Source organism: Benincasa hispida, chromosome 9, assembly GCF_009727055.1.
Source record: "Benincasa hispida cultivar B227 chromosome 9, ASM972705v1, whole genome shotgun sequence".
NCBI classification, from domain to species: Eukaryota; Viridiplantae; Streptophyta; class Magnoliopsida; order Cucurbitales; family Cucurbitaceae; genus Benincasa; species Benincasa hispida.
Window position 1 is genome coordinate 31,110,306 of NC_052357.1, and position 17,544 is coordinate 31,127,849.

A 17,544-nucleotide genomic window follows, 5' to 3' on the forward strand; every position below is an offset into this window, starting at 1 on the left:
ACTACAGCCTTGTGTAAGGTATGCCTCAATTCTACCAATGATAGGTCTGACAACTTCTTAGGAGCAAAACCATGTGGGTAAGGAGAGGTGTCATCTAGAACTTGGTTATATACCAATTTTGTTTGTTTGAATGTCCTTATTAATGATCTATCTTTAACTTGAGTGAGTAATTCTAAAACCTCTGTCACTTGTCCTTTTAGCTCTTGGACATCTTTTTTTATTGCTTGCACTTGGTTAGTAAACTCTTCTATGAGCTCGACTTTTCTTCTAGTCCAAATAATGATGGATGAGTAGAGATGTCGAGCTATTTTGTAAAAACTTTAACTCTTTTAATCTTTTTAAAGAAAGAGAATGGTTCAATTATTCGATGTTATTTACTATGAGGTGTATGTATGTGAGACTACATCGACAATGCAACAATTATAAAAGTCTAATGTGAACAAAATTCATTAATATTTTAAGAAGAAATGACTAAATGCGATAGCTTGTGAGATTTTTTTTTTTTTTTAAAAAAAAATAGAATACTCATAAATATAGGGTTATGCATGATAATAAAATGACTTTCATTGTTAGATCATGCAATTAAAAGGATATAACGATGAAATAAATGATGAAAAATAGAAAAATGAGCATATTAACCTAATCTATAATTTATAACATTAAAAAGCCACAAGCTTTAAAATAAACTTTTTTTTGGACAATTATATTCATTCTCTAATTTATATATTTTTTTTAAAAAAATGCCATTAACATTAAATAATATTAGTTATTTTATTAAAAGTGTAACAAAATACTTTAATAATAATTTAATTATTAAAGGTGTAAGTTCTCATGAGAAACAGTATAACTTCATTTCTTTGATTAATTGCAAATATCAACAAAATATTCTTCTTCTTTTTTTTTTTTAAAGATATGTTCAATTTTCTTAAATATATATATTTTTTGAAATATGAAAGAAAATACTTTATAATACATCTGCAAAATTACTAAAATAATTACCGATTAAGAAAATCAAAATTGGCAAATAAAAATTTATTGTTCACTCTTTACTAAATTTTCATGCAATTGTGATGTTTAAACAAACATAAATATCTAATGTTTCAAAATAAACCTTGTTTTTCTTTTTACCAAAAATTCTTAAAATTAAATTATTTTAAAATAAAGATGCACATGTGAATGCATGAGGAAATACGCTTGTACATTACATAAAAGTATCAATGGTGAGTTTAATTCTAAGACCCTAAATGATAATGGTTTCTAAATTGGTAAAAAAAAGTCATACATGATGGAATGATCAAGTCGAGTGAGAATTTTTCGTGTACTTGATGGAAGCATACCTTCTCGAAGGTCAACACTACTCCATCCTTGATTCTAAACCTATTGGGTAAAGTCCGGGTAGGAGGCTTGTGATAGTGTGTGAAGGAAAATAGTAAATCAATAAAATCAACATAAAGGATTCAATCAAAGTGAGGTTTACTCTAAAGTCCTATATTAGAAAGGTCCTCCAATCGATCAAAAAGTTGTAAATGACAGAATGATCATATTGAGTGAGGATTTTTCATATGCCTACACGGGAGCATAAGCTCCTCGGAGGTCAATGTTACTTCGTCCTCATTTCTAATCCTATTAGGTAAAACTCAGGTACAGGGCATGTGATTGTGTGTGCAATAAATACACAACAAAATACACAAAATAAATTAAAAAGAAAGTTGAAGAATAAAACGATTCAGGATAAAACGGGGAAACAACCAAAGTCTTGAGGTGAACCTCATGTCCCCACTGGAGTCGCCAAGCTGTTACCACATGCCCGAGATGACGCAGAGCAGCCAGCGTCCTTTAAAAGATTAATTTTAAAAGAAAATAAAAAAATGAGTCGCCATCAATCTTTTTTAAGGTGTGATTGGACACTGAAATAAAATAAAGAATTTTTAGTTAAAAAATTTTGGTATGCGAAATGTTACCACCCCACAACATCCGTTTAGAAAACGGTGGTCAAATCTCATATCATGAATTGAAATCATTATCTAAACAAAATTCATTTGGGAAAATAATTATATTTTTTTAAATAATGTCTTATTTTACACCCAACTCCAATATTTGAAACAATGATCCCATAAAATAAGTGGAACATTTTTCATCAATTTGACTATATTATAATTGAGAAAAAATTCCTCATCTCAAGAAAGTGAGAAATTATTACCTTTTCTCAATATCCATTATGGGATAGTCTTTAAATAAAGGATTTTTTTTTTAAACGTTAATTAAACTCATTTTTTCTTGAGATCAAATCTCGTACTCCAAAAAATGTGATCTTTCACTTCAAGTATTCTAAGAAATTAGACTCCCAAATTTTCTAGATTCCATCGTATGATTATTATTTTTTTTTTTTTATGGAAAACGGTTTTGAAAACAAATTATTAGCAACATTGATTAGGAAACCTTTTGAAATCATAGATTACTTTTTGAATGTTTGAAAACACAAGAAGTGTAATTCTAAAGAAAATATTTAAGTGATTTAAAAAGAGTTTTATGAAATATTTTAAAACTTAGAGAAATTTAAACTAGAAGGATTTTAAAATCATTGATAAATTTTAATTAGAAATCAAGTAAGACTTAATATGAACATTATACAAGCAAAATATCATTAAAGAAGCATCATAATAAATTAAGCAAATATGAAAAAGGCATATATTACGATTTTAATAAAAACATATTGGACATTAATCTCAGACTCCTAAAATATCGACTTCCCACCACAAGAATTATAGAAAATCGAACTCCAAAATATTTTTAAAATATGTCGTCAAAAATTTTAGAACAACGTCCTTGAAACAAATATTTAAGAGAAGAGAATAAAACTCAAAATGAGTTAATTTCAAAGATTTGAAAATAAACCAAAAAGTGTTGAAATGCTAAAGAAATTTTACTAAAAAAACAACAATAATTTAAATATGTAAAGCTAAATTGGCAAAATATATACTTTAACAATGCATTTAAAGCAATAAACAGACAAACAATGATATTTACAAAGATATTAAAAATTTAATAAAGCATATTGGAGGTCGATTTCGGATCCCAAAGCATCAAATTCGTCACCTCAATATTTTAGAAAATTGAACTCCCAAATATTTCTAGAGTTCAACATCGAATATTTTTTTAAAAAGAAAATTAATTAAAAATATTAACAAATCTAAACAACTATTAGGAAGAATATATTAAATTGATCACGGAAAAGGAAGAAAAATATAATATTTAAACGAGATGGGAAAATGTCAAAGAAACAATAATCAATGCTATTATGAAATTTTTTTAATTAAAATGCTAATTATAAATATAGAATAAAGATAAATATATAAAGAATAAAGTTTACGAATAAACTAACAAAGTAAAGAAATAATAAAGAAAAACTAATAATATTAATCAAATTGAATTTTTTTTACTAAGTTATCTTTTTTTTTTAATCTATTTTGTTTTACTCCTTCTCTTTCACTTTAAACGCTCTAATTTTTTCATCTCTCTCTTATTTTGTTACAAAAAAGAAACTCACAAAGGAAAAAAAAGATAAATAAAAATAAACAATGAGTAAAAAAAAAAAAAGATAAACAATAAGATGTGAAACAATATGTATAAATAAATAAAAGAGAAACTCACAAGACAATAAAGAAATAATTGTAATAAAAAGGAAAATAGAGAAATAAGAACAATAACAATAACCAAATATTTAACCCTTTAATTTTTATTTTTTCTTTTTAAAGGAGCTGCTTGAAGAAAAAAATAAAGAAAAATATTAAAATTCAAAACACTCTCTCTCTTATTGTTTGAAGTATGGATTCTTAGGACTAGAGCCCTTCTAACACATCTCCAACTAAGTTACAGTTTTCTTGTGTGTTGGATTCTTGATATTGTAGAGTTTTTTTTTTTTTTTTTTTTGGAACTCTCCCTTAGTGTATGTAAGGATGGAGGCTCTCTAAGGTTTGTTGGGAGAGAAAATAGGATTATAAAGCCCAAAACCATTTCCATAATTGCCTATTTTCTTTTTAATAGATTTTGTTTTCAATTTGAGATTTTGCCAAACATAGTCCTAGGTCAAAAAAGAAGGACAACTTTTAGACAACTAAAACCAAATTCAAAATTTTTTTCATATTTGTTTTGTTTTTTTTTATCCTAACTAAATTGGTTACTTAAACCAAACTAAAACAAAAGTTAAAAAGAACTAAAAATTAGCATAAAAATATGGATAACGATCGAAATTAGATTACGAAAATTAAGATAAAAATCAATCTAAAAATAAATTAATTTAAATAAAGGCGGATAAAAATAGGTGGCTGCAGCATGCCCCTTTCGTACATCCTTGTAGAATTAGAAGGTAGACGAAGATGTACCCACTATTTTGTCAAAGTAAAATACTTCAATCATATTTACGAGCATAAAAAGGTCATTTCAAACATGCTCAATAACGACAATATAAAATATGGGGATCATTGATTAAGCAAGTTCTACTACAACAAAATGTGTCAATGGTTAGGGATAAATTAGCACCTCATGACAAATAAAAATGAGGTAGAGGCGAAGGATAAACAAGTACCATCACGATGAGAATAAAACACTAGGTGCCAGGGATAAACAAGCACCACCACAACAAAAAAACGTCAAAGTTCGATAAACAAGCACCATATGACAAAGTAAACATGAGTTGGAGGCTAGGGATAAATAAATTTCATCACAGCAACAGTTTTCAAGGGCCAGAGAAAACAAGTGCCCCATGACAAATAAAAATGAGCTAGAGGCCAGGGATAGATAAATACCGTCACAGCAAAAATAAAACGTTGGGGGAGGGATAAACAAGCACCACCACAACAAAAGGGTATCAAGAGCTAGAGATAAACCGACGCCACATGATAAAGTAAAAATGAGTGGAAGGCTAGGGATAAACAAGTGTCATCACAGTAAAATGTGTTAGTACCAGAGACAAACAAGCACCTCATAAAAAATAAAAATGAGCTAGAGGTTAGGGATATGCTATGGCAGCAAAAATAAAAAGTTAAGGGCCAGAGATAAACAAGTACCACCACAACAAAAGGTGTCTAAGGTCAAGGATAAACAAGCATCTCATGATAAAATAAAAACGTTAAAGATCGGGGATAAAACAAGCATCATTGCAGTAAAAATAAAATGTTGGGGGGTCAAAGATAAACAAGCACCTCCACAGCAAAAGGGTGTCAAGGGTCATGGATAAACAAATGCCTCATGAAAAAATAAAACCACTAGAGGCCAGGAATAACCAAGCATCATCAGAGCAAACATAAAACGTCGGGGTAGAGATAAACAAATACTACTGCAACAAAATGTGTCAAGGGTCAGGGATAAACAAGTGCCCCATGACAAAATAAAAACGTTGGAGGTCAGAGATAAACAAGTGCTATTACAGTAAAATAAAACGTTAGGGGCCAGGAATAAACAAGTACCACCGTGGCTAAAATTATGATGATAAAATATATTTATGAATGTATGTATGCATGTATATGCTTGCTAAAATATGCTTATTTTAATATATTTTTTCAACCCTTATTTAGATTCTTTTCAAAAGAAAAACAAGTTAAAGCATACAAAATAGCTCGTTTACTTTTCCACAAAAGCTGACAATTCGGTACCACAGACGAGTTGTAATCCGGCTTCTACCTTGTCTTGAAAATCTCCTAAAGTGATTACTTACCCAATAACATACCATCTCTAATCTTTAGGACCGTTGGTAAAAAAAGTAGATCCATAAAAAAATAAAGTGATCTTGTAACTTAAACCTTGATCTTTTCAACTTAAAAGGTTAAAGTCCTTTGATCCTTAAATAAATCATAAGAGGAGACTTTTTATAGGCTCCTAAATAATCGTCCTTGATAGTCTTTAATAGAAAATGGAGGATCCTCTTCGAAACTGATTCTCTTCTTCTATGGCCTGCAATGTAGTTTTACTCAAGCAGATGACACATAAATTTCGATAGGGAAAGTTGGTTTCACCCTATATATTAAACAAGGGGGAGACTGCCCCAAATGTCTTTAATAAAATGGGACGACTCTTTTAAAAGTTATTCTCTTTTGCGAGCAACATTGATGAATATTAGATGTCCTGTAATGTAATTCACATCTTCCAATATAGTCATACTTAGACGAATGATACTTGACCTTTGATTGAGAAAATTGGCTTCACCCTATATATTAAATAAGAGGAGATTGCTTCGGTTGATCTCAAGACCATCATTCTTTTTAATAACCTTGATACTTTATTAGATATTTCCACTACACCAACTCAAGTTTCAACAGGAAATAGTTGATGCTCCAAAATTTTGTATCCAATCCAGATATAACCTAATGCAACTTCATAGTCACAGAGTTGAGGTATGATGACGGAATAAACCTACTTTGTTGAACTATGAGAAACTTGTAATATTTTGTTTTGATATTGTTTCTTGGGGAGCTGGAGATTGATGTCAAATGGTTTGATGCCTTCATGTTGAACCGGCTACAATGTCAATTATTTACCTCCAGTGTCAATTATTTGATACTCTCCTGCATTACATTATGAACTGGCTGAAAAAAAAAAAAAAAAAGCAGCAGCGACTACAAGAGGTTTGTAGAGAGTGTTTTTTTAAAACTAAAAACTACTCCAAAAATACCTTTGTTTTTTAGTAAACTAATTTTCTTACAGTACATATTTTAGTAGCATTAGCTAATATAGGGACCTTAGAAATGAAAATGGAGACCTTTTGCTAGCAATGGGAAAAGGGAAAAAAAACGAGCAAAAGCAATTGAGCACCTTCCATAGTTCTCCCTAAATTCTTTTTAACATTGGAATATGTAGCTTATAAATAGTTTGGTTGGTTATAAGTTCATAGCTTCTTGTTTTTAGTTTTGTCTTTGGCTTTGACATCAAGTTTTTGTTTTTATGTTTGAGTTGTTAAATTGTTCATGGCTTCTATTGATAATATTAGTTGTTTGGTAGTCATTGGTTTGTTGAAAAAAAGAGTTGTTGTTATGTTAATGTCTTTGTTAGTGAGTTTTGTTATGGTTGGTAGTCATGTTGTTTTTGGATTTATAATTAGTGTGCTAGAAGACTTTAATGAATGTATTGAAAATAATGTTGGTGATAAGTTGTTTTTAATTTTGATATTGAAGTATGTGGCTTATAAATAGTTTTGTTGTTGATAAGTTCATGGCTTCGTATTTTTAGTTTTGTCTTTGGTTTTATATCAAATTCTTATTTCCATGCTTGGGTTGTTAAATTGTTAAATTGTTAAATTGTTCATGGCTTAAATTGTTCAATTGTTCATGGTTACTATAGCCCAATTTTGTACTAGTATTTTTTCTCTTAGATTTTGACCAGCTTTGTTTGAGTCCATAAAATTTGTTTATAGTTTTCATTAAGTTGTTTGTGTTTATAAGTTTATAAATTTTCCGACAGAAATGAAGAAGAAATTTTAAATATATCAGTCAGTGAAAACATCATGTTAAATAATCTATTGAACTTTTACAGCGATATTTACTTAGTTTTCAATATGCTAAGTAAATGTATGTTTTTTTTTTCTTTTTGCAGAGAAAACCTTCAGATTGGCAAGATTTTGTTGGTATGACTAGATTCAGTCGCATGATTATTTTAGTTTTGTTCTTTTTTTTTTTACTGGATGTATCTATATGACCCTCCAAAGTAGACAACCAACTCTCTAGATCTTTAGACGTTAGAGCTTTATGTATATATTGGTCAATATAACTTGTTGATAGGTTAGTTAAACAATTAGTCACTTTCTTTGTTGTCCACTAGTTAATTTTTGTGTTTGTTTAAAGTTAAGTTGTATATATTATAGCAATTAAGAGTTTATTTTGTGCATGTACAGATAAAAGAAAAATATTATTGATTTGCACGTGTGAGCAAAAATATAGTGTTATATATTTTTATTTTTTCAGATAGATATTTAATAGTGGACAATTATCGATAAAAAGTAGGTGAAAAAACGACATTAAAGATGATGTTCAATGTTGATTGAAAACCACCATTGAGTATAGTATTCAATGTCAGTTTCAACTGACATTAAAGATAATTGACATTGAAATCTTAGTCATCTATAATGTCCTTTTTCAATCGTCATTGAAGACCTTTTATAACACGATTTTCAATGTCGGTTTGCAACCGACACCTCTATAATGTCGACTTTAAACCGATATTAAAACCTAATTTTATAGTAGTGAGTTGCCAATTATACGAGATTGTAGTAATCGTGGACAATGCATGACTTACTGGGAACAATCTAGGCATGATTAAAGTGAATCATCTTCTAGTATTAAATTAGAATAATTTGTCAGTAAAACTCATTCATAAGAGGAATATTGACTTTAATGAATTTCTTTGGAAGTAATTTATTCTATGTTAAAAAAAGTCTTAAGACTAGAGAATTCTTAAATTCTATTTTTTCTATAAAAAAAAAAAAGTTTTAAGTTTCACTTATTCATCTTCTTTATTTATTTTTTAATTTAAAAGACAAACAAAACAAAAAAAATGTTGTGCTTTGCAATATGTAAACAAAATATAAATGGATGCAAAAAAAGGGGGAAAAAGGGATCAAACGTTAAATACAAAAAATAAATTAAAAAATTAACAACTATATGAATAAAATAAATTAGAAAAGACGCAACCCAACAAAAATTAACATAAGACTCCCTTATTCCATTAATAATGCTCCTTCCTTCCTCCCCCAAATCTTAACAACCTTATTTTTCTCAACACATTTCGCTCGCGATCTTCCCCCACCCATTACAAAAAATAAATAAATAAAAATAAAAAGTCTTCACACTGCCTTTTTATGAGAGGAAAAACACTTTTTAATTGTATGAATTTGAACTTTAGATTTTGAATTTAAAATATTATTTAATACAAACATAATTTTTTCTAATCTAATACTCGTTTAGATTTGATGGGTCTAAGACCATATTTGTGGTCCATCATAAAAAATAAGACAAGTAAATCTTATAAAATTGTAAGTTTTCATCATTGACATTCTTAATGAAATCAAATGTCACTATCTTAACTATATGTTTTCATAAAATTAAAGATTTAGGATGATATCTTGCAATCTTAACTATATGTTTTCGTGAAATTATAAATTTAGGATAGAAACTAATTGCATGTTTTGGGAGTGATTTTACAATTTTGTTCGTTACAAAATCACTAGTCTTTAATCATTCAAAATTAATTTTATATTTAATTTTAAACACTTAGATACAATTTTCATACCACCAAAATCAATTCTAAAGGATTAAAAACATATTTCTCCTACCATATTATAATAGAACAAAAAACTTGGACAGATTCGACACTAATTAAAATCTACCATATATCATATTGTTTTAATAAAAGTTGAATTATTTTTTTTATTTTTCTATAAAAATTGAGCGGCTAAAAGGCATGTTTCTAATCTTCCAATCTACCAACAAAATATACCATTTGATTCCTTTACCAACCAGCTAAAATTTTGAGAAAATGTATCAGGTAGGGATTTTACCATAAATCCATTGAGTAAAAATTTCTAAAGTGAACATAGATCCAAGATGTGTTAGCTATCATGAAGTAAATTTGAGATGTGTTAGCTATCATGAAGTCTATTATTTGAATAAAAAAGAATGGAGGAAAAATTGAGTTTTTTTTTTTCTCCAAAAGTTTCCCACTCTCTCATTTCCCACTTCACCACTCATCTCAAAGAGAAGGTCAAAGTCAAACATTGTAACCCCAAATCAAAGGAAGAAGGGAAAAAAAAAAAGGGTTAATTGGGCAGTAAGTTCCCACTGGCACTTCCCCCACATGATCATCCCACTCCCCCACTTCCCCAATTTTCTATCATTATATATTCTCCATTCAATCCTCCCTTTCTCTTCAATTTCCCCTCTCCAATGGCTTCCTTCTCCCATTTCTTCCTCTTCTTAACCCTAATTTCCTCCTCTCTTTCCCTCTCCCATTCCCTCACTTGCAATTCTCAATCCTTCCCCAACAGATCCTTCACCCACTGCCAAGATCTCCCCCATCTCAACGCCTTCCTCCACTGGACTCACGATCCCAAAAATTCCTCTCTCTCCATTGCCTTCCTCGCCTCTCCGCCGCGCTCCGGCGGCTGGGTTGCCTGGGCCATCAACCCCACCGCCACTGGCATGGTCGGATCTCAAGCCTTCCTCGCCACTCTCTCCGGCACCACCCCCTCTGTTCGTACCTTCAACATTTCTTCCTACTCCTCTATTCTTCCTTCCCCCTCGCTTTCCTTTCCGTTCTGGAACATGGCGGCCGAATCTGCCAACGGCCGCTTGATTATCTTCGCCACCGTCAAAGTTCCGGCTAAGGCTAAGTCGTTGAACCAAGTCTGGCAAGTTGGACCGGCGGTCGACCCGGATTCTGGTGTTCCTGCGCCGCATGATTTTAAACCGGCTAATTTGAATGCAAAAGGCGTGTTGGTTTTTGATAAGAGTGGTGGTGGTGTTGCTCCTAGCCCTGCTCCAAGCGCTCACGGTGGCGCGTCTGGTGCACCTACGCCTCCGGTAGTCGGCGTTAATGAAACTGCCGCTTCTCCCAAAGCGCCGGGTCCTGATAAGGGTGGGGTTGCCGGAATTAGACGGCGGAGTTTGGGGTTAGTTGTGGGTTGGTTTGTGTTTGTTGTTTGGGGAATTTTTAGTTTCTGATTTTAATTTTAGTTTAGGAAGAAAAAATAGAAGCAAACTCTTGTGACTTTTTTCTGATTTTTGGGTATTTTTTCCCCTTTATTTGTTTTTCTTATAAAAGATATAAAAATGGAGAAATAATAATATCTTTATTTTAATAGTTTATTCGAACCCTGTGATTTAATTTGGTTGTGAATTTTCGATTTATATTTTGTTTATAAATTTGCGGAAGAGAACTAATAATAGTATTCTATTTTACAGTTTGTTTGCGTTATTTTGGGGATTTGTTATACGAGTTCAATTAAAGAAAAAATTACAATAATAACAAAATCCAGATTTGATTTGGTTTGTTTTAAGGATTGTTTTTAAATATAGAAAAATAAATTAAAATATTTATAAAATATAACGAAATTTTAGAATTATCAATGATAACATGATAAACTTCTATCTCTATCAAGAAATTTTCATTTTTTTGTAGTTTGATTCTTAGTTTAAGATGGATTTATAATTTCGTAGAAGAGAGAAAAAAATGATTTGCAAAAACTATCTTGGAGTATGGTATTAATTGCAATTAAAATGAAGCCCAATTAGATTACCCAATCCAAATTATAAGACTTAGGTTAGTTTTAATTTTGGATTGGTTTGGGTTGAAATTTTTATGATTTTTTTGGGTTGGATTAGGTTCGGATTACACTCGAATTTTTAATATTAATTAATATATATATATATATATATATATATATATATATATATATATATTCTAACTATAAATATTATAACTCATATATATTTTTATGGTGTTTGCTTTATATGAAATTTAGTTATTAGTATGTGTTGTAGATAAATTTAGTTATAGCTTACTAACATTTTATTAGATTTTTTCATCTTTTAAAGTCTAATTCATGTAAATTCTAATAATGCAAAGTTAGTCAAACAATGTGTCCATTAAATATAATAAATAATAGTCAAACAATGTGTCCTTTAAATATAATAAATAAATAGTCAAACACTACTTTTTTATAAACAATAGTTTATAACCTTTTTTCTTCTTTTTAAAATCCATTTTTCAATCTCAACTCTAAAAAACATTCTATTAAAACGGTTTCGTTCATTTTTTTTTCATAATTTTTATATTCACATTATGCTATATTGTTTGTTTCCATGTTATTTTTACATTCACATTACTTGTATATGTTTTTAAAATTAATTTCAAAGTTCAAACTAGAGGATTATTGAAGTTTTGATGTCTTTAAATCTATATAATAGAATATAATATTCTTATTATTAATACTTTTGTAAAGTTAATTCAAAATTAATATGGAGAGATATTATAAAAAGAAAAAAAACAATAGAGATATCAGAAGCATCATCTTCAAAGAAGAAAAATGTTATAGAAATAGATATTGTAAATTCGTAAAGAAATAATGTAGAAAACAAGAGAATCTAATTGGAATTCGTTGTTGAGTATGATTTTTGTCATAGTCATGATATTGAAGTCTTTAAAATGGATGACCTATTTCTAATTTGAGGATGACAAATACGAAATTATCAACCAGTTACAATTTACATTATTATCATGTTGAATTTTTATATGTATCATTGATATGCAATTTCAAGAAGTGCATAATCATTTTACTAAAACAAATACAAAATTACTTCTCTGTGTGGCATGTTCATATCTGAGTAATTTGTTTCTTTTGATAGAAAAAAACTTAATTAACTGCCCAGTTTTACCCAAAAGACTTTTCAGCTATTGAAACTCTTTATGCTTGAGGATCAACTTCAAAATCATATTATTGATATGCGTTCAAATATCCATTAGTTTACAAATTACTCACTTTAGTGTTAATTTTACCTGTTGCCACAAATATTGTAGAGAGAACATTTTCTATGCATATTTGGAATATATCATACCGTTTTCACATTTGAGTTCTTTACAAGTACGTACAATTACAGCTCTGATCACTTCTGATCTTTCTAGAGGTGTATTTGGGACGGCTTTCTTGATTACAGCAACAATAACATCACCAATATGAGCATATCGTCGATTACTAGCCCCTATGATTCGAATACACATCAATTCTCAGGTTCCGCTGTTATCTGCTACATTCAAAAGGGTTTGAGGTTGAATCATATTATTTTGGAATCTTTCTTTCAATGCAAAGGGCGCAAGTTAAAAAAAAAAAAAAAGAAGGAAATATTGAGTTCGAAAAAGGTCAAGGTATTAGTAAAGTACATCTCCTAACATGATACAGGCCTTTTCCCAATAATCCACATAAAAAGGGAATTTTTGTTACAATAGAAGCAGAAGTGATGTGGATTATTCAAGAATCGAAGTCGAGTTGCTTTATAAAAAGAAGATATCAATGAACTTCATATGAAATGGTTTCACAAAATTCTAAATATATATTGAATTTTTATTTATTATATCCTACGGCACGAGCTATGGTTTATATATTCTACGGATTATAGCCAAATCATAGGTATGAATATATTATAATAGTGAGCTATGGGTTTATATATTATTACCAAATAGTAAACAAAAGAACCTACAGATTCGCTCAATTATAAAAAACTCTTATGATTTTTGAGTTCTTACTGTTCGATGGAAGATATCAATTGGGGATAGAGGGGGACTTTTTACTTAATGTAATGAAATGCAGGACAACAAAAGAAAGACTAGGTCTTAGTATTTCCTACATGGTACTAACATTCCTTTGATACTTCCAAGAGTTTCTCTGCCCTCTTTATTTTATTTGTGCTTAATTTTTTTCGAGTATACTAGAAAATCATATAATAACTTGGTATAATTCGATTTTTTGTATTGTTCATCCAATGGTGTTGTGCTCGAATCTCTTTTTTGACTATCCGCTAGTGATTCCACTATTATTAGTGGGATAATAATTATTAGTGAGCAATAATGGAATAATTCTTTATATTCATAAGAGATAGGGGACATAATTCACATGGATATGGTAAGTCTCGCTTGGGCTGCTTTAATGGTTAGTCTTTACATTTTCTCTTTCCCTCGTAGTATGGGGAAGAAGTGGACTCTAGAAAGTACTACTAATTGAAAAATCAAACTGTATTGTTTTTTGTTATTTTATTAGATCCTTCTACAAAAACTTTTTTTAAACAGTAAAAAAAAAAAAGAGTTCGGATTATTAAGTTTTTAAGTGGATCCATACTTTCACACGAAAAGAACATAGACAATAGTGGGTTGTCCAATGAGATACTACGCATAATAATACTACCTCATTAATAGATAGCGTTACGTCGGGGTAAGCCACCCACATATTACGTGTTACCACTGTTTTATCTTCCCTATTATTAATATTTTAGTTACTTCCAAAATTAGGATTTTTCTTGTTTTATGGAAACTCATTTCATATATGATGGTGTCAACGTTATAATGGTTTGCTAATTCTTTTCGAAATCCGAAGATAAAAGTTCCCATGGAACGGAAACTCCTGGCGTGATTCTCTGTTCAATTGCTCAATCAATTACTTTCTCTTTCCGAATGCTAAAAAAAAAGATTATGCTATTCGATTATTTCATTTCAGATTTCAATTGATATCAACATAAATTATGAAGCAAAGAAATACAATGGCCACTATGTATATATAAATCATTCAGACCGAAAACAATACCACTTCATCATTTATTGATTTGATCCCTCCAAATAAAGCACAAGCTTATCGACAAATGTTCTCTTCTTTTACGGAAGACCGCCGGGCCGCGAAGCTATCCGGGAGATGTTTTTTTTATTATGCATTCTACACCTGTTGGAAAGAGCCGGCTAAATCAAGATTCATGCTTTAGGTGAAGTGAAGTACACTGCTACCAATAGTTGAGACCCAATCGGGAGATGTTTCAGCTTATTATTCCGTATAATGTAATTCCATTACCGACGGACAAATACTCTTATCTGCCGATCATTACAATTCTGTGAATCCAGACCTGCTATAATGTGGAGTATTTTCGTCTCCAAGTAGGATCTGCAGCTCAAAATTAAAGCCATGAACAAGTTAGTCGGCAAATCAAATTGGAATTGGCTCAATTATTTTCCGAATTAGAAGCCTTTTGGCGCAATTCGCTTCTGATCTCATTAAAGCTTACTCAGAATCAATTGCAAAGAGGTCAACGATTAGTGAGTTGCTCAAAACAATCCCAATCAGGCCCCTGCTCACGGAGAAGAACAGATAATGACCGTATTTTATACCGAAAACTAATGGTTATCTTGATTCATTAGAAATTGGACAAGTGAAAAAATTTTTCTCGTTGAGTTACGTAAACCTTTACGTAAAAACGAATAAACCTCAGTTTCAAGAAATATATCTTCCACGAAGACATTCCACCCAATTGAAGCGGAAGCCCTTTTGAAAGAAAGCTATTCAGCAACAGCTTGGAACGTTTTTACTTTCAAAGACCAAGTATAAAAGAAACCAGTAAAGTATAATCAATTTTAGAACTTTAAAAATGTTCTAATTTAAACATGAAATAATTTCACTTCTTTTCATTATTAGGGTATTTATTAGGTTAGGAATATATATAATTTCTATAAAACTAAAACATAAATATATATAAAATAATAAATATATTAAAAGAAAGTAGATAATATTTCTAGAAATATATATCATATTAAAATAAAATGTACAATACAATAAGAAACTAATTTTTAATAAGTAAAAGTGAAAAATTAGATTCTATTTTCTAATTAATATATAATATATTTTAGGAATATCATAAATATCTTACATATTCGAATTTTGAATAATCCTTTCTACTAATATCTTATCTTCAAATAAAAAATAATCTGAAAAAACCTTCGTAATTGAACTTGGTGAGTTCCCATAAATTATTATTGATTTTTATGAATACCTTATTAGACGTATATACGTATCAAGATTATCCCAGCTTACTCGGTTGGTGAACATACGTATATGATACTTACGTAATATCCCAATATGAAGTTTATGTTTTATCAAGTTAATTATACGTTACTCGGTTTATACTTTACCTGCCGTAAAAGTATTTAACCTGTTCTAAACCCTTTGTAGAGAGGATCCATGGGGAATTATATGATTTTTTTGTCATTAGATGAAAAGGCCAAATAATCTGTAGGTGGCTTTTCTGAATGGAGCCCTTATTTTTCATATTGTCATTCCTTATCTTAATTCGATCTACTTATTGGAAGAAAAATAAGTTTCTTTGAAATTTTCTATTTTCGAATTGTTATCCCTACAAAAAAAGAATATGCACGTGAAAATGAAGAAACTTCACCTAATCATCGGAATCTTTGTTTTTGTATCTCTAAATTATACGCCCTTTGGTTCTGCTCTGGTTGAATTCATTAACAACTTACTAAAATTTTGACTCTCTATGGACATAGTATATTGGATAAAAACCTATGTCGAATCCTTCCTGAAAACGTTAACCTAGAATTTGGATCTTCATATATCTAAAAACAAAACCAAAACATACCATTGGTAAAGTGATTCAGTAATTAAACCTCAGAAATCCTTTTTGTTTTTCATTCCAAATGAAAACCTTTCAACAGTATTCAATAATGAGGGGGAGTGTTATTAGAAACCTACCTCTTCTTTTTTTTTTTTTTTTGGACAAATGGGAATTCTGTTATAATTCGAAATATCATAAAGACTTTACCATATATAACACAAAATTTCGCCACCGATTCCCTATAGTCTGACTTCTCGCTGATCTGTCAAGAATTCTTGACTACTTGAATGGGAACAAGTCATCTTGCGAAGTATTTTTTCCCTTCCCAATATTTTCTTTGGAGGCTTCCCTCAATTCCTTTATCGAACATAATGATGCAAATCGTGCTTTAATGAGCTTCTAATATGCAACGTCAAGCAGTCCCGCTTTCTCGGTCCGAAAAGTGCAATTGTTGGAACTTAGGTTGGAACGCCAAGTGGCTCGAGATTCAGGGGTTCCGCTTCATAGCCGAAACGGGCGGAAGACATGTCAAAGTCATTATACCGGGATACTCGACAAGATCATTTTTTCAGGCAATGGGTCTATTTTACTCGGGGGGAAGGAAAAAATTCCATTAGTTACGTTATCAACGTTCTAAAAAACAAATACTTGTATGGCAGCAAAATCGGATCCCAGGTTTCACAAGGGTAAATGCTTAAAAGAGGCCGCAAATTTTTAGCGGACGGTGCTGCTACAGGTGTCAAGTGCGAACTTGGCTCTTAAGCGCGATAAATAAAGCGCGGATCTCCGCATTTAGTAGCTAGCTAATTACGTTCATAGCGGGGATGCAAAGGTTTATTCAACATACTGCGTGGACGAGCGCTTTGCTTGATCGACGAATTTGCTACACGATTAGCTGCGAGGGCTTTTAAAAGGCGGGTTAGTTGAGCATCAAGGTCGTGACGCGAGGATTCTTGTACTCCATGAAGATATTTATTACTTCTTGTGATCATCTAATACCTTGTAGATATTTGTGAATACATCTCAAAGGCTGCATTTGAACTCAAACCTTTTGTAATAGTGTTGACAAAGCTCCTAAACATATCTTGTATTTAGCACTCGGTTTTGAACTAACGGAAATATACCACATCAAATAGTCTCACCAGGCCTGCTTACTCCGTGATTTAGGACAAAAATGGACTTGTGAAACTGGGATCGTGCCCCCAACTTTTATTAAATGTGCATGTGATTGTTATGTTTATATTATATGTCATAATGTTTGTCATATAGTTTTAACCACTATAGGTTATGCATTTATTTCATGCCAACCATTTTTCATTATAAATGTGATATAATATATTAGTAGTGCATGATTGAATGTGTACATTAAGAGGTCGGTAGACGGTATGCTCATACATCA

The 17,544-nt window shown here is 30.5% G+C and overlaps 1 protein-coding gene across 1 annotated transcript; it reads left to right on the top strand.

Annotated features, from left to right (window-relative positions):
• Nucleotides 1-9,846: 9,846 nt before the first annotated feature.
• LOC120086374 (auxin-induced in root cultures protein 12-like) lies at nt 9,847-10,833 on the top strand. Its single transcript, XM_039042991.1, has one exon. The coding sequence runs from the start codon at nt 9,930-9,932 to the stop codon at nt 10,704-10,706; it is 777 nt and encodes a 258-aa protein (XP_038898919.1). The 5' UTR covers nt 9,847-9,929; the 3' UTR covers nt 10,707-10,833.
• The last annotated feature ends 6,711 nt before the right edge of the window (nt 10,834-17,544 follow it).

What these genes read in the sequence shown, in the direction of transcription:
- LOC120086374 (XM_039042991.1), top strand. Translation starts at nt 9,930, where the DNA reads ATGGCTTCCTTCTCCCATTTCTTCCTCTTCTTAACCCTAATTTCCTCC.